The sequence below is a fragment of the Pangasianodon hypophthalmus genome, chromosome 10, assembly GCF_027358585.1.
Source record: "Pangasianodon hypophthalmus isolate fPanHyp1 chromosome 10, fPanHyp1.pri, whole genome shotgun sequence".
NCBI lineage: Eukaryota > Metazoa > Chordata > Actinopteri > Siluriformes > Pangasiidae > Pangasianodon > Pangasianodon hypophthalmus.
Genome location: NC_069719.1, coordinates 28,425,948 through 28,446,887, shown reverse-complemented (window position 1 = coordinate 28,446,887; position 20,940 = coordinate 28,425,948). Strand labels below are relative to the sequence as shown.

General features: G+C 37.1%; 3 protein-coding genes across 4 annotated transcripts; 2 read left to right on the top strand and 1 right to left on the bottom strand.

Moving 5' to 3' along the window:
• Positions 1-324: 324 nt before the first annotated feature.
• On the bottom strand, positions 325-8,880 carry ptp4a2a (protein tyrosine phosphatase 4A2a). 2 transcript variants are annotated; one of them, XM_034307898.2, is made up of 7 exons: positions 8,761-8,880; positions 6,762-6,835; positions 4,951-5,578; positions 4,433-4,525; positions 2,851-2,981; positions 1,212-1,286; positions 325-1,098 (listed from the first exon to the last, which is right to left on the bottom strand). In XM_034307898.2, the coding sequence occupies exons 3-7, from the start codon at positions 5,044-5,046 to the stop codon at positions 987-989; spliced, it is 507 nt and encodes a 168-aa protein (XP_034163789.1). In that variant the 5' UTR covers positions 5,047-5,578; positions 6,762-6,835; positions 8,761-8,880; the 3' UTR covers positions 325-986. The 2 variants fall into 2 exon arrangements, with proteins under 2 accessions (XP_034163789.1, XP_053093329.1); XM_053237354.1 differs by having other exon boundaries at positions 6,810-6,835; positions 8,761-8,843.
• A 1,721-nt stretch (positions 8,881-10,601) lies between these two features.
• LOC128319135 (E3 ubiquitin-protein ligase TRIM39-like) lies at positions 10,602-20,899 on the top strand. The gene is made up of 5 exons (XM_053237543.1): positions 10,602-10,668; positions 12,058-12,171; positions 12,260-12,286; positions 13,167-13,705; positions 19,068-20,899. Exons 1-4 carry the CDS (start codon positions 10,602-10,604, stop codon positions 13,703-13,705), a joined length of 747 nt encoding a protein of 248 aa, XP_053093518.1. The 3' UTR covers positions 19,068-20,899.
• Positions 13,719-19,069, top strand: LOC117598250 (E3 ubiquitin-protein ligase TRIM39-like). Its single transcript, XM_053237351.1, has 8 exons — positions 13,719-15,974; positions 16,370-16,462; positions 16,763-17,316; positions 17,412-17,507; positions 17,605-17,838; positions 17,930-18,092; positions 18,310-18,345; positions 18,498-19,069. Exons 2-8 carry the CDS (start codon positions 16,444-16,446, stop codon positions 19,031-19,033), a joined length of 1,638 nt encoding a protein of 545 aa, XP_053093326.1. The 5' UTR covers positions 13,719-15,974; positions 16,370-16,443; the 3' UTR covers positions 19,034-19,069.
• Positions 20,900-20,940: the final 41 nt, after the last annotated feature.

Here is a 20,940-nt window from a genome sequence, read left to right as displayed (position 1 = left end):
TGGGAAACACAACTTAATATTAAAACATGTTTCCTAAATGTCTCCTCAGAGTCGTCTATTGTGTAGAAATGAGAAATTAAGAGGAGCTTGGCTGATGGTTTTGTCACACAAGGTCATTTACACTCTCACACCTCTAGAATGTCAGGTTTTTCCACCAGCTTTCACATCAACCATTTTGAATAGCTACTGATTTCTCCTGCAGCCTCCAAAGCACATTGTTTACACTAATCTTTCTACATCTGCTGCAATTTATGTATAATTATTCAGATGTAAAGGTCTGAGACAGAAACAGAGTAGATACGAAACACAGAGAGCAGAAAGAAATCATTTACAGCCTTATTTTATTTTGATCTCTCTATCAGTCAGCAGCAAGAGATAATCCAGGAGACGATTCATTCCTTTCACACATGACTGTCCTGGAGGCGAAACCTGGAACCTTTCCGTATTTATCACAGTTGCGTTGCGTGTGTAGCACTACAGATATTTTTGTGCTCATGTAACCTTACTGAAATTAGAGCTTTTACATCACAAGCATCAACTGAAATCTTTTAAATGATTTGGGACGTTTTTAGAAACATGATTAAAAACTATGTTTCCTCTAAAGGGCCACATACAGTCAGGCTTTTCTGTTGGAAGTCTAAACCTGTGTGTGAGTGTGTGTGAGTGTGTGTGTGTGTATTTGCACTAATTTGAGGCTATTTGTTTAAAATGGAGCACGAACGTTACTCAATATGAACTGGTCTGTAATTGCTCACTCAGCCACTGTGCACACATTTCCTATGTGCCCTTAAATACTTAATTAACCACATGACATTTATTTTCTTTAAAAATCATACACTGGTAATATGGACACTGAATCTTGTGTGTGCTTGGCACAATAACGTAGCAAAAAAAAAAAACTCAACCATCCCAAATCCACTTGCTTTCCAATAATAATAATAATAATAATAATAATAATGTTTTCCTAATCCTTCTGGCTCGGGGTTCTACTGAACGCAGCAGTTTTGACCGTTGGCATCTTTGAAGCGCAGACGCATCTTGGGCTTGTATTTTTCGAGGTACATGAGCTGTCTGGAGTTGAAGGCTCCGCGGCGCTTCCTAAAATAAAGCGAGAAGATCACACTGTAAAGCACATTGTACCGGTGGAACCTGGATGATAACCTGCAGCATCGTTATCGCAGGAAGTCGATACTGTGTACCGTGTGACTTACTGTCGAATGAACTGAACGGCATCCTCGTACATCATCCCACACTCGATTAACGCGATGGCCACCAACACCGGAGCTCTGCACACACAAATATACCGTCCGAGTGAGACAGTGATGTGAGAAAACGCTGCGCTCTTCTGCCAGAGAAAAGAGTCACTTTTCTCAAATTTCGTCTCTTTTCTGTGAGTCGGATCAACTGAATCAGAGTCGACTCTTCGCACCCAAATGACTCACTGGAATTTTTTTTTTAAAACTTATGGCTAAAACTTATCGTTTCATTAAATCAGCGGTCTTCAATCTTATCTGCAGAGAGTCAATGTGGCTGCAGGCTTTCATTACAGCCAAACTGGAGGCACGCCTGAGAGCCGATTGGAGATTACGAGGAACTGATTAATCGAGTGAAATCAGATGTGGTTGGAATGAAAGCCAGCAGCCACACCGGCTCTTTCCGGATAAGACTGAAGCCCCCTGCATTAAACAATAATAAAATAATAATAAAAATAACACTAATCTGCACTGCAGTTTTATAAATCCATTTACAGAACAGACCTGCCAACTACGGAATATTTTCCAGATGAATTTCAAAAGCAATCGCTAGTTGCGTTTGCAGTTGCGTTTCCTATTTGTGGACGCATAAATTGTGACATAATTCAAATGAAAATATAAATCGCGTTTTACCGTTTGCATTTTTGTTTACATGAACGCACAACGTCTGCCAAATTTCAAATGGAAAAGCCAAAAGGTCCGTTTGCAATTGCATTTTCCATGTGAAATTTGGCAGACGTTGTGTGTAGACCTGGTCAATCTTTCTATTTTTCTTTTTTTCTGGTGGCATCCCTAATAATTATAGTAATTCAATTTTAACAGTACACTTGTCTAAATTCAGCTAAGTGGATTAAATTTCACATTAATGAACCCAAAACATCTTCAATCTACCGTGTACACGTGAGCGCATCTTTCAAGCGAGGAAATTAAGATTAGAGATTAGAGATTAGTATTATGAGAGGAGGGGAAGGGGGCGGGACTTCCACAGGGGCCGTTATTATTGGAGCATTCAAAACACTGACAACTGTCAATCATTCTACAGGGTGTCCCAAACGTCTCCATACATGGAGGAATTAACACTTTTTAGGAAAGGAAGGAAAAGAAAAACGAAGAGAAAGGAAGGGGGAAAAAAAAAACACTTAAAATGTCTTCCAAAATTTTTCATACTTAGTTTATATATTTTTTTTTTCAGATAGCCTTTAAGAACGCCTTTGAGAAAAGAAGAAGGTACTGAAATTATTCTCATGGCCGCATCCGGACGCTGTCACAAGCTTTGCGATGGACTTTAACAGGAAACGTGGCGAGCACATCACACACCACACTGTCGCCAAACTTATTCACACACTCAAAAAGACGGGAAGAGACGTCCACGAACATCCGCTGACGAAGGCAAACCGAGACGTTTTGTAGATTTATATGTTGATTGGTTCAGGTCGCTCTTTCGGCACATTTTCGAGTGATAATTCGTTCTGGTGTTCTCCTACGCAAAACGGTCTGACCTAGTCGTTAAATCAGCACGGCGCTATGACACGATAAATACATTAAATACATTAAATATCATCAGCTGGTGAAGGCGGAGTCGTTTGAGAGGACTCACCGGCCCAGTCCTGCGACACAGTGCACTGCAATGCAGCAGCCTGGCTCGTCTTTAAATTTACACTTCAGAAGGTTTAACCAGTCGTCCACGATTTGATCGGAGGGGGAGCAGCCGTCGTCAAAAGGCCAATCCTTTACAAACAAATAAATAATAATAGAAAAAAAAAAACAGCAGTCATTCATTTGCAAGATGATTTTACCCAGAACAACTTCAGCAAAAATTTAATTATTATTATTAACTTCACAAGAAATTGAGGCCAATCCTTTATAAAAAATTTTTTAAAAAATAAGAAAAAGCAGTCATTCATTTGTCAGATGATTTTATCCAGAACAACTTGAGCAAAAAGAACTCGAGCATGAGAGGCGCTTTTATTATTATTATTATTATTATTATTATTATTAACTTCACAAGAAAGTGAGGGAAGGACTGTTTAAAGCTGCTGTTATATAAATGAAAACAGGAACAAACTTTGTCTCATGGACGTTTCCACAACATTAAATGTAACTATAAATGGATAAAAAGTATTAAATGTCATTCTATTAAATAGGAAAAAAACCTGTAAGCATCTGTAATTTGCTGTAGTATAAGAAAATGAAAATAATCAGCTTCGCCTCGCATCAGCTGCATCACATCACCCTGTCGCTGATTAATTTCCTATAACGGCACAACGCGTTGCTGTGTTTTATTATAACATAATATATAATCATGTTGTTTTTGTGCTCACTGTACAGCCCTAAGGCATATAGCTGTTAAATTATAAATTATAAATAAACAGGATTAGTGTGCGTATAAAAACATACATTTTAGCCTGTTTAATATCTCCTTTTTTTTTTTTTTTTTTTTCTTAAAGAAGTACAGTTCTGTGCAAAAGTCTTAGGCACATATAAAGAAAAGAAATAAAGATATAAAGAAAATTAAAAAAAATAAAGAAGTAAAGATGCCTTCAAAAATAATGAAATTAAATGTTTCTACATTTAAAAAAAACACTATAAAGAGCAGTAAACAGTAATAAATGAAAAAGTCAGTATTTAATGTGACGATCCTTCACTTTAAATAAATAAAGCAGTATCTGAGGTGCAGTGTGTGCAGTTTTATAAGGAAATGAGCTGGAAGTGTTACTGAGCATCTTGCAGAAGCAGCCACAGTTCTTCTGGAGACTTTGACTGTCGACTCGCTTCTTATTTCTGCAGCGAAACCCAGCAGCCTTCATTATGTTTTTATCTGAAAAGTGTCTCTTATGGAATCTGCTGCTTTCTTTACTGACATACAAACATTTTTCTGTAACGTTTCATTTTGTGCTGGAAAACTAATGTTTGGAATCTAAAATGTTTTTGTACTGAATCAATAATGTAGAAGTCAGAAAATAAAGATATAGGGTGCCAAGACTTTTGCACAGTACTGTATATAAGACTATTTGCTAGTAAACAAATGTTTGGGTTTAAATCGCATTGACTCGGTCTTGTGCTCGGATGTCGGTCGTTTTCGGTCCAACACGGACGTCACTTTGCATAAAATGCCCCTGTACAAAGATCCTACGTTAGCTGTGTGTGTGTGTGTGTGTGTGTGTGTGTGAGATTCTCACCAGAACTTCAATGCCTTCCTTTTCCACCGGTGCTTTGTCGTAAGTGGCCTCACACACCCGAACCAGCGTCTGCACCCCGAAAGACTTCAGCTCCTAAAAGAATCCAGATAAACCTGAGTAAATATCAGACAACGCTAATTACGCTGCTTTCACACTTTCGTTTTTTGTTTTTTTTTCTTTCCTCAACTAACCGAAACACACGTTACAGCTCATCCTCCTTTAAAGCTCGCTGCCTTCTGTGAGGGAGTTTGTGATCACAGCGGAGCTTCCAAAAAAGAAAAATAACAATAATAATAATAATAATAATAGTTTTGTGACCATCAGGGTCAGGATTTTACCTCCTGTTCCTCCTGATCAGGTTGCAAGATGGAGGCAAGCGATAAAAACAAACATGGAGGACAAAGTAGTGGTGAAAAATCTGACTTTTCAGGGGGAAAAAAAGCGATGTGTGAAAGCAGCTTTACTATAATCTGAAATCCCAAAGTGGATTCTGTGTAGTTTATATCCTCAGTTATTACCTCAGTAAACTTGGGCAGTTGTGAGTTGGTGGGATTGTGGGTGATCAGAAACCTCATACACTCGTAGGTGATTTCAACAGGAGCGGGACGATTCATCTTGACACGTGGCTGAATGTTGGTTTGACGAATTTTTTTTTTTTTTCTCTTTTTAATTTTCACGGTGTGATTACAATGACTTTGGGTCGAACTTCAAATTTAAATAGATATTCCCAAAAAAAAAAAAAAAAAAAAAAAAAGCAAATGTAAAAAATACACACTCTTAAATTTCCACTATTAAAAAAACTGAAAAAAAAAATGAATAAAAACAAAAGGCTATTTTTCAGATTTTTTTAAATTCTATTTAACCCATTCAGGAGGAAAAGGGATGATCATTTGGCGCTCGAGGAGAGGGCGTTTAAAAAAAATAAAATAAAAAAATTGGCTCGTCAGCGCCTCAGTTGGCTCAGACCGACTCATACGCGTGAACTTTGGGCAAATACAGCCTCGAGCCCAAAGCTCACAAGGTAGGACAGTAGACGTGTGGCGTAATCGTCATGTGGCACGCCGACGCTTCACTTATCCACGATGACCAGGTGCTGTGCCTGGCAGAAATCTCCACTCACACTCACAAACGCCATAAATGTGCAGCCTACACGTGAGGAGAGAGAAAAATAACATCATAAAAATATCACATCACGATTATCAAAGGCATTTCTACGATACGTGATATGATTCAAGAGTCACGACTCTTATTCGTCACACAGATTTATTATAAACAGTAAATAACTTTCAGTGAAATGAGAATCTGGTCTACTCCGCTTTAGACTGCGATTTAAAAAAGAAAAAAATCAGAAATAAATAAGAAATAAGATAATAATAAATATGAAAAATATGTACAGGAATGTGGAATGTGCATAAAATATGTATTACGATATATATTTTTGTTTAAAATAAATAAATAAATAAAAAGTACAATAAAACAGTAATGTTGCATTTAAAAAAAATTATTTTTTTTAATTATTTAATGTCTAAAAAGTTTATTTAAATTAATTAATTTTCATTAAAAAAGAAAAAATTTTACATTGAAAACAAGAAAAAATGTACAAAATCTGTACAAATTAACAATTTACAGTTTTATAAAGAGTAAATAAAATTTTAACATCCAATCAATCGGTTTGTAATTTAAACAAACAAACAAAAACAAACAAAAACAAATAAATAAATAAACAAGATGACAATGTACATGACTTCTCAGAAAAGCGTATCATCATATCCCCCGCCCCTACGCGTTAGTTCTTGTCTCTTATGCTACAGCAGCTCTAAACACATCCTGACCAATCAGAATCGAGAATTTAAGAGTGCTGTGTATAAAACGTAACAGAGAGAGAGAGAGAGAGACGGAGAGAGAGAGAGAGAGAGAGAGAGAGAGACAGGGAGAGAGATAGAGGGAGAGAGAGAGAGAGAGAGAGAGAGAGAGAGAGAGGGAGAGAGAGACGGAGAGAGAGAGAGAAACGGAGAGAGAAACAGAGAGAGAGAGAGAGAGAGAAACGGAGAGAGAGAGAGAAACGGAGAGAGAGACGGAGAGAGAGAGAGAGAGAGAGAGAGAGAGAGAAACGGAGAGAGAGAGAGGGAGAGAGAGACGGAGAGAGAGAGAGAGAGAGAGAGAGAGAGAGAGAGAGAAACGGAGAGAGAGAGAGAGAGAGAAACAGAGAGAGAGAGAGAGAGGGAGAGAGAGACGGAGAGAGAGAGAGAGAGAGAGAGAGAGAGAGAGGGAGAGAGAGACGGAGAGAGAGAGAGAGAGAGAGAGAGAGAGAGAGAGAGATCTCACTCACTTTCAGTGCATGGAAAGAAATGTCGAGAACTCTGCATTATATCCTCACCATTCGCCACGGTCTCTACTCCACATCTGTAAAAATAAAACAGTGAAAACGCTGAGAATAAATCAGCAGGTGCTGCACAAACCCATCAGAGCTCACAGTATCGTCACCCATCCGAGAGGAAACTCGCTCCGTTATCTGTGCAAATTCTTATTCCTAACGGTTTAATACGCGGAGGTAACTCCAGATAAACCCCGTGCAGAGAGAAAACCACGACTACACGGAGAGACGGAATAAACATAAAGCGAGTTAAAACCAAATACGTGACTGTTACGAGCTGGGAAACGAAAATGAACAGAGAGAACGGACGGAAAAGAAAAAGGAATGAAGGGAAAGAGGGAAAAACTTATAGTAAGGAAAGGAGGGAGGAAGAGAAATGAAAAGAAAGGAGAAAAAAAAAGGAAGAAAAAAAGGAAAAGAAAGCAGCGGATGGGAAAGAAGAGTAAGGAAAGAAGGAATGAAGGGAAGAAGGATTAAAAGGAGGGGGGGAGAAAGAAGAGAAAGGAATGAAGGGGTGGAGGAATGGAAGAAAGGAATGAAGTGAACGAAGAATAAGAAATGTTAGGTAGGAAGTAAGGGAGGAAGGAAGCAATGTAAGAAAGGAAAAGAAATGAAGGAAGGACTATGAAGAGAAAAAAGGAGGGGAAGGAAAGAAGGAAGAGAATGGAAGGAAGGACTAGGAGAAGAAAAGAAGGAACGAAAAGGATGAGAAAAGAATGAAGGGAAAGGAAAAGAAGAAAAAGAAAGTAATAAAGGAGAAGAATATGAAAGATATAAAAGAAAGAAAGGAAAAAACAGGAATGAAGGGAAAGAAAGGAAAACTATAGTAAGGAAAGGAGGAAGGAAGAGAAATGAAAAGAAAGGAGAGAAAGGAGAAAGGAAAGAAAAAAAAGCAGAGGATGGGACTGAAGGAAGGAAAAGGAAGAGAAAGGAAAGAAGAGGAAGGAAGGATTAAAGGGAGAGGAGCGGAAAGAAGGAAGAGAAAGAAAGGAAAAAAGAAAGGGAAGGAAGGAAAAGAGGGGGGAGGAAGAGAAAGGAAAAGGATGAGAAAAGAATGAAAGGAAATGAAAGCAAGAAAAAGAAAGTAGTGAAGGAGGAGAAGAATAGGAAAGATAGAAAGGAAGGGTAAGAAGACAGGAAAAGGAAGGAAAACAGGGAAAGAATGAAAGGAAGGAAAGAAAGAAAGACAGACAAAAAGAGCTCCGTAGCTCACATATGCGAGTCAGATTCACTCAAAAGAACCGATTCAGTGAGTCGATTCATTCGCGAACGACACATCACTGTTATAGTAGAGCTTGTTATAAACAAGTTATTAAACCATTTTAGTGTCTGAGGAGAGAATAACACAGCTATCAGCTCACTAAATCACTCTGCTGGCTGTTTGGACGCGTTGACATTAACATTAACATTTAAACATTTCGACTTTTAAATGTAAATAAACTGTCAGACACCTTAAGCTAAGCTAAATAGCTAAACGGACATACTGAATTAAAATAAAGCGTGGATTTAAAACTGTTACTGTTTATAACTGCTGGAAATGCAGTATATTATTGAGATGTGTAATAACATGCGTTATAAAGATGTTATAAACGCATATAACAAACGGCGTTATGTAGCGACGTAGCTAACAGGCTAGCTACAGTGACAACAAGGGAAAACGTTGGTACACCTAGCTTAGCTTAGCCTAGCCTAGCCAGATAAACCATTATCTTTAAAAATAAATCAATTTCAGCAAAGCTACAATGCTACAGCTAGCTAAATGCTAACTATTATTTTGACAAAAACTGACAAAACAGACGGAGTTAGCGTGCACGCGCTGCTAGCTACCTGACGTTAACGTTAATATTTCAGTCGATTTATGATTAAATAGTTAATTATAACTCATTGGAACCTTCTGGGAGGTTCAGTTTTCATACTTATTGTCGATAGAAAGTAATAAAATCGCGTTATTTACAAAGAACAGACGCCACATCAGAATGCAGAGACAATCCTGTGGATTAATGGACGCAGTGTTGTTGATTAGCTTTAGCTTTAGCTTGTTGCTCGTTTTTGCTTCATCGCGGGTGCGTCTCAAATCAACACCTACACTCCCTTTAGCACTCTCTCCTCCTTTTAACAGTGTCTGAAACTTTGCCCTGCTCACTATATAGTGCACACTTTCCATGCATTATATATCTATAATACTGTCTGGAAACCTAGTGAAGAATATCTAGTGCACTATTTTAATACAGTAATGTATAGAAGTCGTATAGAAATTAATAATAGGCCACGGACTTCCCAAAATGCACTGCGTTGTTTAGTTAAATTCGAACTCACCCTCATGGCTCTCTGATGGAGGACTGCGAGTTGCTATGGCAACGTCAACGTCCCCTTCAGATTTGTTTTACAAATGGAGAAGGCATTTAGTGCCGTGTGAAGCTTTTTCTCCAGTCAAATCTGTTCAGTTTATAATCAGCTCTGTTACTTTCATGTTGTTTGACACAGACCTAATAATTGTGTGGATAATAAGTTTGTCCTTTATTGAGATTTTATTAAAAAAAAAAAAAAAAAACAGTTAGCTTGTGGGCTTTTAGCAGGTTTAATAGGGGACTAAAAGGGGAAATCACTGGTTTGTGTTTTTCATTGCAAATGTGTTTGTGTTATTTTTTCTCTCTCAAAGAGCACAAATTGGATATTATAGTAATAAATCAGCTATTCTGATTGATCAAAGCTGGTCATGTCTGGCTTGAACATTCATGAAAAGCTTGTTTTATTTTCCTTTCTTTTCAAACATGGCTGGAGTAGGAGTAGGAGAACAGCACAATTCATTTTTGTCCAAATCTCCAAAAGCAACATCCTGCAGATTTAATAATGAAATCAAACTCGCTGTAAGAGGAGAACCGAAAGCAACTGAGTGAAAACCATGTGTGAATTCAATCACCTGAAGAACCTCTAAGTAATAAAGTAATCAGCACATTTCTGTGCATCATCACCTTAAAGTAGTCCTACTTTAAAAACACGAAGTCTCTCTTGCTGTGTCCATTTAGTATTATCTCTATCTGTATAACTACAGGAGTAGGATTTATGAAACATTCAGGCCTGCTATTGATTTTAGCCAGGTAAATAGGTAAGCCAGGTAAGTCAAAGGGTGTAAAAAGTCTAACGAAATGATTTTGTCTTTAGAAATGCATGAAAAGGTGGTAACGCATAGAAGGCTCCTAAGCCGCCTTCCACTGTTGAGTGAAAGTGAAACCCGACTAGTCACAGAGCTGACATCGACCAGGACAACCTCTGTTTATAATAACAGCTGAATTTAATTACTGCGTATCCAGTGGATCTGATACGTGTATAAACGTGAATAGAGCAGATTTATATAGCAGGAGATAAAGTAAAGGTATGTACTTCATTTCATCTTGTTTCCTAGTCCAGAAGTTCTGTCAGGGTGTGGTTTATCACACGAAACAGCATCGGATGAAGACATAGTCCTGTACCCTTACCCTGGGAAACTGTCATATGTTATTCTATTGATGTATAACATTGGTGATGAATGAACAAAAAAAAAATTCCACACTCAGTAAAGAAATTTGTTAGTTAAGTTAAATGAAACGTTATATGTGTAAGCCAGTCTGTTAATGAGTGAGGCATAAACATTCCTACTAATACTAGGAAATGAGAAATTATAAATGATTATTACAGTTACTGACTGAGACCTGAGAGAATGCTCAGTGAAGGTCTTACAACATAATGTGTGTCAGTGTGTGAGCTGAGTAATGGGATTTCTTTCTGAAAGGGTTAAACAGGAGAAGGAAAAAGGACATGGCTGAATATTCTTCACCACAAGCAAAAAAAGCCAGAGGGGCTACATCAGACAGACGTACTGACCGTAAGTTACACAATTCATACATGAACAGCGTGAACTCCTAGTTTTATGTGTAAACCAGGCATAGACAAGTTCCTACCCACCGAATGTTATTTATCAGTTTCTTCTTCTGCAAAAGGATGTGTGTACGGTATATTTCTGCACCAGTGGCGGATGGTTGTTTTGAAATTAGGGGAAGCTATATATCTGTGTGTCCTGTTTTATCTGCTTCATCTGCTTCCTCCTGTTTAATTCTCAGTCTTTTCTTGAAATGCATGAAATGACTTTTCCAAAATCAGATTGACAAAAATAGTAGCGTCTGTCAGCTAAGCTGCTAACTAGCAAACTCAATTTCACTGAAGTAGTTGTCTAAAAAAAGGTTTCCATTTTTCCATTTTTCATGCAACAGTATTGCAGCTTCATTGTTATTGTCTTCTTAACCAACTATCAGTCAGGTGATGTGAATTATCCAGCAATGTTCCAGCAAATAATTTGCTGACTAATAAACTCAGGTTTAATATTATGTATAAAAAGTGCTAAATGATGATGTAGGGGAAATGAGTCTGTTTATACATGAAGCACCAGAAATGTGAGGTACATACCAGCAAGGTAAGTGCTTCACTAAATTAAAATCACAAACTGTCAAATCAAGTCAAAATGATTAAGAGCTTGATTTAAGAAATAATAATCAGTGTATTTGTTTCTGAAGGCTTAGCTCTGAAAAGTTTGGCTTCTTACAATACTAAAGTAACACAGGAAAGAGAAGCAAAACACCAACCAGCAATTTGACTAGCAAATTGAACTGTAGACAGAGGCAAACAAAAAGGAAAGGAGAGTGTGTGAGTGTGTGTGTGTGTGAATGGGAGGAGCAGAAGCTCACGATCTCAGTAATATTAGTTGTCTTGCTACAAAGGTGATAACGTCAGAACAGCAGGGTGGAATTGTGCTGCAATTGACTTACTGTACCTCGGAAGCTGGTCAGAACCGCATTCCCTACAAAGTGGAAAAAACAGTTAATTGTAATGAGTGATGTTTATTGTCCTTTCAAAACAGTGAACTGTAAAGTCAGTGTTATAGATTTAACAAGCGAATATGGCTGTATGTTGATTGGAAACTAAAACGTACATACAGTATAACTCATTTTAAGGTGAAAAGTGCTGCTTTGTTTAGTGTTGATGCTGTGAGCAGCCATGTTGATTTGACGTTACTTGCTGAATTTGGAGGACCTTTGAGTTAAGACCACCATGAGTTCCCCAGTAGGAATTCTGAGTTGAGGTTGCATTTATATTGTTTTTACCTGGAGTTTGGGAATTAAGAGTTGAATCTGGGGTAACCTGGAAGCCAAATGTTACTAAGTATTTGTTCTACAACATAGTCTTAAAATTATGTTTCATTTTTTTTTTATTTACCAAGAGACTACTGAGAGACCTGAACTCAAGATTAATACAACACGGACAAAGGTTGTGGATTACTTCAAGAAGAAAACTGCTATTGACCGACCAGAGATTCTTTGTGGCTTCTGCACTGGTGTGAAGCAGAAGGCCCTGAAATCCTGTGCATTAAAACCATATTTAATTTAATAAATGTCCTGTTGTGTTGTAATTTGTCTCCACAGAACTGAAGAGGATTCAGCAGTATGCAGGTACACTGTAGTTTCTGTTTCTTATATTATTTCATATATTAATAATATGCATTTAATTATAATTCATTTATACGGATTAAAAAAATATTGTCACGATGTGGGGATTAAACCCAGGTCTACTGGAGTGATAGTCCAACACCTATTCACTAGACTATTGGAGAATACAGACTCAAGTGCAGAGCAAAACAGGTAGTGTCCATAAGATTTATTAAAAGGTTCTAAAGGCCAACACAAAAAGCACCAAAAATAAGTTCAAGCATGAAGGCAAACAAATCCAAACAGCAAATCCAAAAATCATTAACAGAGAGGCAGGCAGAAAATTCAGGAGACGAGGTAATCCAAACAGTAACAGAAGGCACAGAGTTTGCAACACAAAGGAAGACAAAGACTTAGCAAAGACATGGACTTGAGACAGGGTTTAAATACACAAGCTAATAGATCACATGACAAGGAGACAATGAGGTACAGGTGAGCAAGGTAATTACAAGTCAACAACATAGAGAGTCATTTGGCGACCTCTGGTGGTCAAAACTGTTCATTAGTGACAAATATTCTAAAGTTCTTCCCTTTATTAATTAGCATCTTCAGTACATCTTCCTATTACCTCCATGCACTAATGCACTAAACGTAATTCTCTGTATAATTGTCCATTTTAGGAAGTTTGTTACTGATAATTAATTTCTTTCACTGATAAATCTATCAGGTACTTGTGAAATGTAAAAGCCTTTACCCAAGCACCCATTTCCATTATTTGTACCTAATATATATATTTTAATATTCCACAAACCTGCTTACAAAAATTATAATTATTGTGCTATACTAGATGATTAATTATTAATGTTTAGCTGCATACTCATCACTTGCTGTGTGTTTCTCTCAGTGGATGTGACTCTGGATCCTGATACAGCTTCTCCCTCTCTCATCCTGTCTAATGATGGAAAACAAGTCACGTATGAAGACACATGGCAGAATCTCCCAGACACCCCAAAAAGATTCACTTATTATGCAATGGTCGTGGGAAAGCAGGGTTTCTCCTCAGGGAGGTTTTACTATGAGGTGCAGGTCAGCAGGAAGATGGAGTGGGATTTAGGAGTGGTCAGAGAATCTGTTAACAGAAAGGGGGAGATTGAGGCATTTAACCCTCAGGATGGATTCTGGACTGTGGTTCTGAGGAATGGGAATCAGTATCAGGCTTGTGATGATCCCTGTATCTCCCTCTCCCTGAGAGAGAAACCCCAGAAGGTGGGAGTGTTTGTGGATTATGAGGAGGGTCTGGTCTCCTTTTATGATGTTGAAGCCAGGTCTCATATCTACTCTTTCACTGGTCAGTCTTTCACTGAGAAACTCTATCCGTATTTCAGTCCTTCTAATAATGATGGAGGTAAAAACTCAGCACCACTGATCATCTCTCTAATCTAAGTCCAGATGAAAGATATTGTTTTAAAAATCCTTTTTCTCATGTTTGTCTTGGAAAACACATATCACTACATGAGTAATGATCATAAATGTTAATATCCCTTTAGGGTTATGTGGAGAATATTGTGCATGTCTATTAAAAAGGGAAAAATGTGTATAAAAAACCAAGAGTTTACCTTTTCGGTAGAGAATTAATTTCATAAATAAGAATTATTTTCGCTTTTCTCACTACGAAGAAGTAAATTTGAACTTGAAGTATGTATCCCAACATTATTCTATAGTGACAATATACTGTCTGTGTGTGTGTGTGTGTGTGTGTGTGTGTGTGTTTGCATATATATTTCTATATAGTTGTGAGGATGGAGCATTGTGCGCATGTTCTTTGCCTCATTTGCATGAAAGGAGACACAATCATAGCCTTCTGAATCTGCCAGACCAGTTGATTCATCTTCTCAGTTAATTGCTAAGTGTCTTAAATGATTTTATTATTCATACTTGAAAAGAAACATGTAGAAATTTAACAGAGTTTGAGTACACCATTTCTAACACCAGCTAGTTAGACCGAGTTAGCACAAGCTAGCTAGATAGCTAAGAACAGCCACACAATACTGACACTCCTCCTGCTTGAATTCTGGTATGCGTGTTTTTTTTCTTTTAAATAAATGGAGTTGATATAATTTAGTTGGTAATTAGATTAGCTAGCTAATTCTTGTCTTTTCTGTTCAAGGGTAACAAGACCAAACCTAGATTACTTAAAACCAGCCAGATACTAGCGAGCTAATTTAGCTAGAGCTACCATTCTTGTTTAGCTAACAGGAAAATTTTATTAGTGGATTCTGATAACCAAACCTTATATTATATTATCTTATCTATTATCTTATATGAAATTTCAATTTTTTTAAAGAATTGGCTAGTCAACATATTTGACCTGTTGTCTTTTCAGCCAGTTGTTTTATATGTCAATGTTCTGTTATCTCTTTCCTCCGTTTTTGGTTTTTCGATATAACGCAGCATTTGTCTTGTTTAACTGTGTAATTGTGGTGTGTCTAACACTTTAGAGTGTGCTTTACATTGTATAAATTTAAGGTATTTTCTGATTTACTGTTGATTCTTGTCATCACTTAAATATGAATAAAAATCTTTTACACAGTTCGTAAAGTCTCTGCTGCTGTTTATTGGATAATTTAACTACAGTCCCTGGATTTTGCTAGAGGGAACTTCTCAGAGTTTTTATGGAGATTTCAAGAGAAATATAGATGAACAACACGGAAAATAGACAAACAACAAGAGAAACAGAGAAACAACAAAGGACAACAACGGCATTGTAGCAGTAATAATATTATCTCGATAAATTGCCAGAACTGTCTCAAATGATTTACTTGTAAAGTGTGACCAAATGCACAAACAGATTAATTTGATCAGCGGTTCTCAAACACACTTCTGAAGTGTGAATTTCCCTCTGGAATTAATAAACTATCTATCTGTCTAGCCAGGGACCATTTTAACTGTAAAATAAATTTTCCAACCGTAATCTAACCACTCCAATATTAGGCTCATTATTTTAATGTGTACAGTGTTATTGAGATTTGGATTAAAATCAAACAGATGAATAACTATTAGAACTTAATCATAAATATATCTTTGATAATTGTGGGTTGTGACGGCCAGAACAGTAAACTCCTGTAGACTAATGAAGATTGTACACACACATTTTCCTGAGTTTGACTCTCTACAAATGTTTTACAAAACTCCACACACACCCCAAAAGTTACATACTGCAGTTTTAATGATGAACTGAAAAGCGCCGTAAAGAGGAGAAGCAAAAGCAATTGAGTAAAGTGACTGAAACCCACATACGAAGTCAATCACCTGAAGAACCTGCCAGTAATAAAGTAATCAGCGCATTTATAAGCGTCATCACCTTTTTCTAAAGGCAAAATCACTTTGTTAGTATTTTTCAACTCTTTCATTTATTGAATTTTTTTTTAATACTTCATCAATCAGAATATTCACCTGGATAAAATAGCAAGTGTTTCATCAATAATAGTCACTAGTTTACAGATACAGATTTACTAAATTGTTGATACATGAGAGTTTTTATGTGTTAAAATGAGGAACCGCCTACTGGTGCATAAGTGAAAGTGATAACAGACCCGTCTGAGCAGTCTGAAAGCTCACATGAAGCAGGAAAACGTCTCTTTAAAACAAATGCTGAATTTAGTTACTGCATAGAGAATAAACTCCAGGAGTTCTGCTTAAGAGAAGAAGGAAGGTATGTACTTTGTTTAATAGTTTTTCATAGTTCAGAAATTGGGCCAGGATTTTGGTTTATTGGTTTATTAAACTGAACTGAGTGAACAGCATCAGATAAAGATGTATTTCTGTAACCAGGGAGACATCAGAATATTTTATTCAGTTAATGTGTAACAGTGGTGATAAAAGAAAAAATAGAGATTACCTTTCATGCGCAGTAAACAAACTTGAGAGCTAAGATATAAAGAAACATTTAAATTAAACATTTAAATGCGTTCTTATGTCTGTTACAAGTATGTTGCAGGGCAAGTTTCAAACATTCCTACTAACACCAGGAAGTAAGAAATTATAATCTAGTTACTGACTGAGAGCTGTGAGAATGCTCAGGGAAATCTGTGATGTTTTACTATACAGGGTTAAAAAGGAGAAGGGAAAAGGACACGGCTGAATCTTTATCATCACAACTAAGACCAGGCAGAAGGAAGAACATGAATAAATCTATTAACTGTAAGTTCCACAGTTTATACTTGAACAGATGTGTATTTAATAATGTGTATATCAGTTTCTAAATCACGTGAATCCCGGCTAAACCTTAAAGACTTAAACCCATTTCAAGCTGCTTAAAGCAGATTTCTGATTATTAAATGAAACGGTTTTCAGAAACATGTTGAAGAAGAAACCACTGTGCTCTAGAGGTGGTTTTTTTATTTTTATTATTATAATCTCACTCCCGTCTGCTCCTGAAGAAATTCTCGCTGCTGCAGAAAGTTTTTTTTTAACATTTTTTATTCTTTGTCTATCCACCAGTTGCAGGTGAATCCAGCAGCCTGTCTGAAAAGCAGTTACAGTGTTCTATCTGTCTAGAAGTGTTCACTGATCCCGTCACCACTCCATGTGGACACAGCTTCTGCAAGAGCTGCCTCACACAAAGCTGGGATAAGAGTCAACATTATTATTGTTCATTTTGCAAAGAGAAATTCACCAAGAGACCTGAACTGAAGATTAATATAACACTGAGAGAGGTTGCAGATCACTTCAAGAAGAAAACTGTCTCAGATAAGTCTCAGATTCTTTGTGACATCTGCACTGGTGATAAAGAAAAAGCCATAAAATCCTGTCTGGATTGTGGTGTGACTTACTGTACGTCTCATCTAGAGCCTCATAATTATGTTCCAAAATATAAGAAACACAATCTAATAAATGCAGTGGAGAACCTGGAGAAATACATATGCCAGAAGCATGAGAGACCTCTGGAGCTGTTCTGTAGAGATGATCAGATGTGTGTGTGTCAGTTCTGCACAGAGGGAGAACATAAGACTCACAACGTTATTCCATTAGAGGAGGAGAGTGGAGAGAGGAAGGTGAGAGACCAACATCAGTATTAAATATCCTTATCAAGAATGCAAATGAATTCAAATTTAGAAAATAGATGGTTGTGTGTTTTTGCTGTCCACAGAGTCAGCTGGGAAAAACTCAGACAGAGGTGCAGGAGATGATCCAGGAGCGACTGAAGAAGATCCAGGAGATTAATCACTCAGTAGAGCTCAGCAAAGTGAGTCAAACATGATGTAGTTTATATCTGCTGCCTTCATTACATTTTATTGCATGTTCTAGATTTTGGTAAAAGTGAGATGCTCTTCCTTCTTTAGAGAAACACAGAGAAAGAGAAATCGGACAGTGTTGAAGTCTTCACCACTCTGATTCGCTCCATTGAGAGGAGTCAGGCTGAGCTGCTGAAGGTGATGGAGGAGAAGCAGAAAGCAGCAGAGAAGCAGGCTGAAGGACTCGTTAAAGAGCTGGAACAGGAAATCCATGAGCTAAAGAGGAGAGACACTGAGCTGGAGCAGCTCTCACACACTGACGATCATCTCCACCTCCTACAGGTCAGTGTTCCTCTCTCAGTTACTCAACCACAATGCAGAAGATCACAGAACATCAGCTGAGGGATTTCTCCTCTCTCCTGTTCTACTGTAGATTTATCCGTCACTGTGCAGCGCTCCACACACCAAGAACTGGACTGAGATCAGGATTAACACTGAACTGAACATGGACGCTGTGAAGACAACTCTGTCTCAGCTTCAGAAAACTCTGAATGAGAAACTCAGTAGAACGCTGAATGAGAAGCTGAAGGAAATGGGTGAGAAACTGAGAAATCTGAAACAAGGGACTTATTTTGTTAGAGACAGTATGAAAAGTTATTGATTAGTTTCTTGGTTTGTTGATAGATGAATGAAAGTAAATTTGTGTTAATGATTTTTGTAGCTTTTTTGTAGCTTTTTTTTGTATCTTTCTAATTCCAAGTTTGCATTAAAGCCATATTTAATTTAATAAATGTCCTGTTGTGTTGTAATTAGTCTCCACAGAACTGAAGAGGATTCAGCAGTATGCAGGTACACCGTAGTTTCTGTTTCTTATATTATACATATATATATTTTAATATTCCACAAACCTGCTTACAAAAATTATAATTATTGTGCTATACTAGAATATTAATTATTATTGTTTAGCTGCATACTCATCACATGCTGTGTGTTTCTCTCAGTGGATGTGACTCTGGATCCTGATACAGCTCATCCCTATCTCATCCTGTCTGATGATGGAAAACAAGTGACGTGTGAAGACACAAAGCAGAATCTCCCAGAAACCCCAAAAAGATTCACTTATTATGCAATAATCCTGGGAAAGCAGGGTTTCTCCTCAGGGAGGTTTTACTATGAGGTGCAGGTCAGCGGGAAGACGGAGTGGGATTTAGGAGTGGTCAGAGAATCTGTTAACAGGAAGGGGAAGATTGAACTTAACCCTCAGGATGGATTCTGGACTGTAACTCTGAGAAAGGGGAATGAGTATAAGGCTTGTGATGATACCTGTATCTCCCTCTCCCTGAGAGAGAAACCCCAGAAGGTGGGAGTGTTTGTGGATTATGAGGAGGGTCTGGTCTCCTTTTATGATGTTGAAGCCAGGTCTCATATCTACTCTTTCACTGGTCAGTCTTTGACTGAGAAACTCTATCCGTACTTCAGTCCTTGTGAAAATGATGGTGGTAAAAACTCAGCACCACTGATCATCTCTCATGTGTAAATTTGCACTTCACAAAATCAGTAGTGTATGAAAGGTTCAGAGTGAAAGATATTGTTTTAAAAATCCTTTTTCTCATGTTTGTCTTGGAAAACACATATCGCTACATGAGTAATGATCATAAATGTTAATATCTTTTAGGGTTATGTGGAGAATATTGTGCATGTCTATTAAAAAGGGAAAAACGTGTATAAAAAACCAAGAGTTTACCTTTTCGGTAGAGAATTAATTTCTCACTACGAAGAAGTAAATTTGAACTTGAAGTATGTATCCCAACATTATTCTATAGTAACAATATACTGTGTGTGTGTGTGTGTGTGTGTGTGTGTGTGTGTGTGTTTGCATTTATATTTCTATATAGTTGTGAGGAAGCATTGTGCGCATGTTCTTTGCCTCATTTGCATGAAAGGAGACACAATCATAGCCTTCTGAATCTGCCAGACCAGTTGATTCATCTTCTCAGTTAATTGCTAAGTGTCTTAAATGATTTTATTATTCATACTTGAAAAGAAACATGTAGAAATTTAACAGAGTTTGAGTACACCATTTCTAACACCAGCTAGTTAGACCGAGTTAGCACAAGCTAGCTAGATAGCTAAGAACAGCCACACAATACTGACACTCCTCCTGCTTGAATTCTGGTATGCGTGTTTTTTTTCTTTTAAATAAATGTAGTTGATATGATTTAGTTGGTAATTAGATTAGCTAGCTAATTCTTGTCTTTTCTGTTCAAGGGTAACAAGACCAAACCTAGATTACTTAAAACCAGCCAGATACTAGCGAGCTAATTTAGCTAGAGCTACCATTCTTGTTTAGCTAACAGGAAAATTTTATTAGTGGATTCTGATAACCAAACCTTATATTATATTATCTTATCTATTATCTTATATGAAATTACAATTTTTTTTAAAGAATTGGCTAGTCAACTTATTTGACCTGTTGTCTTTTCAGCCAGTTGTTTTATATGTTAATGTTCTGTTATCTCTTTCGTCCGTTTTTGGTTTTTCGATATAACGCAGCATTTGTCTTGTTTAACTGTGTAATTGTGGTGTGTCTAACACTTTAGAGTGTGCTTTACACTGTATAAATTTAAGGTATTTTCTGATTCACTGTTGATTCTTGTCATCACTTAAATATGAATAAAAATCTTTTACACAGTTCGTAAAGTCTCTGCTGCTGTTTATTGGATAATTTAACTACAGTCACTGGATTTTGCTAGAGGGAACTTCTCAGAGTTTTTATGGAGATTTCAAGAGAAATATAGATGAACAACACGGGAAATAGACAAACAACAAGAGAAACAGAGAAACAACAAAGGACAACAGCGGCATTGTAGGAGTAATAATATTATCTCGATAAATTGCCAGAACTGTCTCGAATGATTTACTTGTAAAGTGTGACCAAATGCACAAACAGATTAATTTGATCAGCGGTTCTCAAACACACTTCTGAAGTGTGAATTTCCCTCTGGAATTAATAAACTATCTATCTGTCTAGCCAGGGACCATTTTAACTGTAATCTAACCACTCCAATATTAGGCTCATTATTTTAATGTGTACAGTTTTATTGAGATTTGGATTAAAATCAAACAGATGAATAACTATTAGAACTTAATCATAAATATATCTTTGATAATTGTGGGTTGTGACGGCCAGAACAGTAAACTCCTGTAGACTAATGAAGATTGTACACACACATTTTCCTGAGTTTAAATCTCTACAAACTCCACACACACCCCAAAAGTTACATACTGCAGTTTTAATGATGAATTGAAAAGCGCCGTAAAGAGGAGAAGCAAAAGCAATTGAGTAAAGTTTCTGAAACCCACATACGAAGTCAATCACCTGAAGAACCTGCCAGTAATAAAGTAATCAGCGCATTTATAAGCGTCATCACCTTTTTCTAAAGG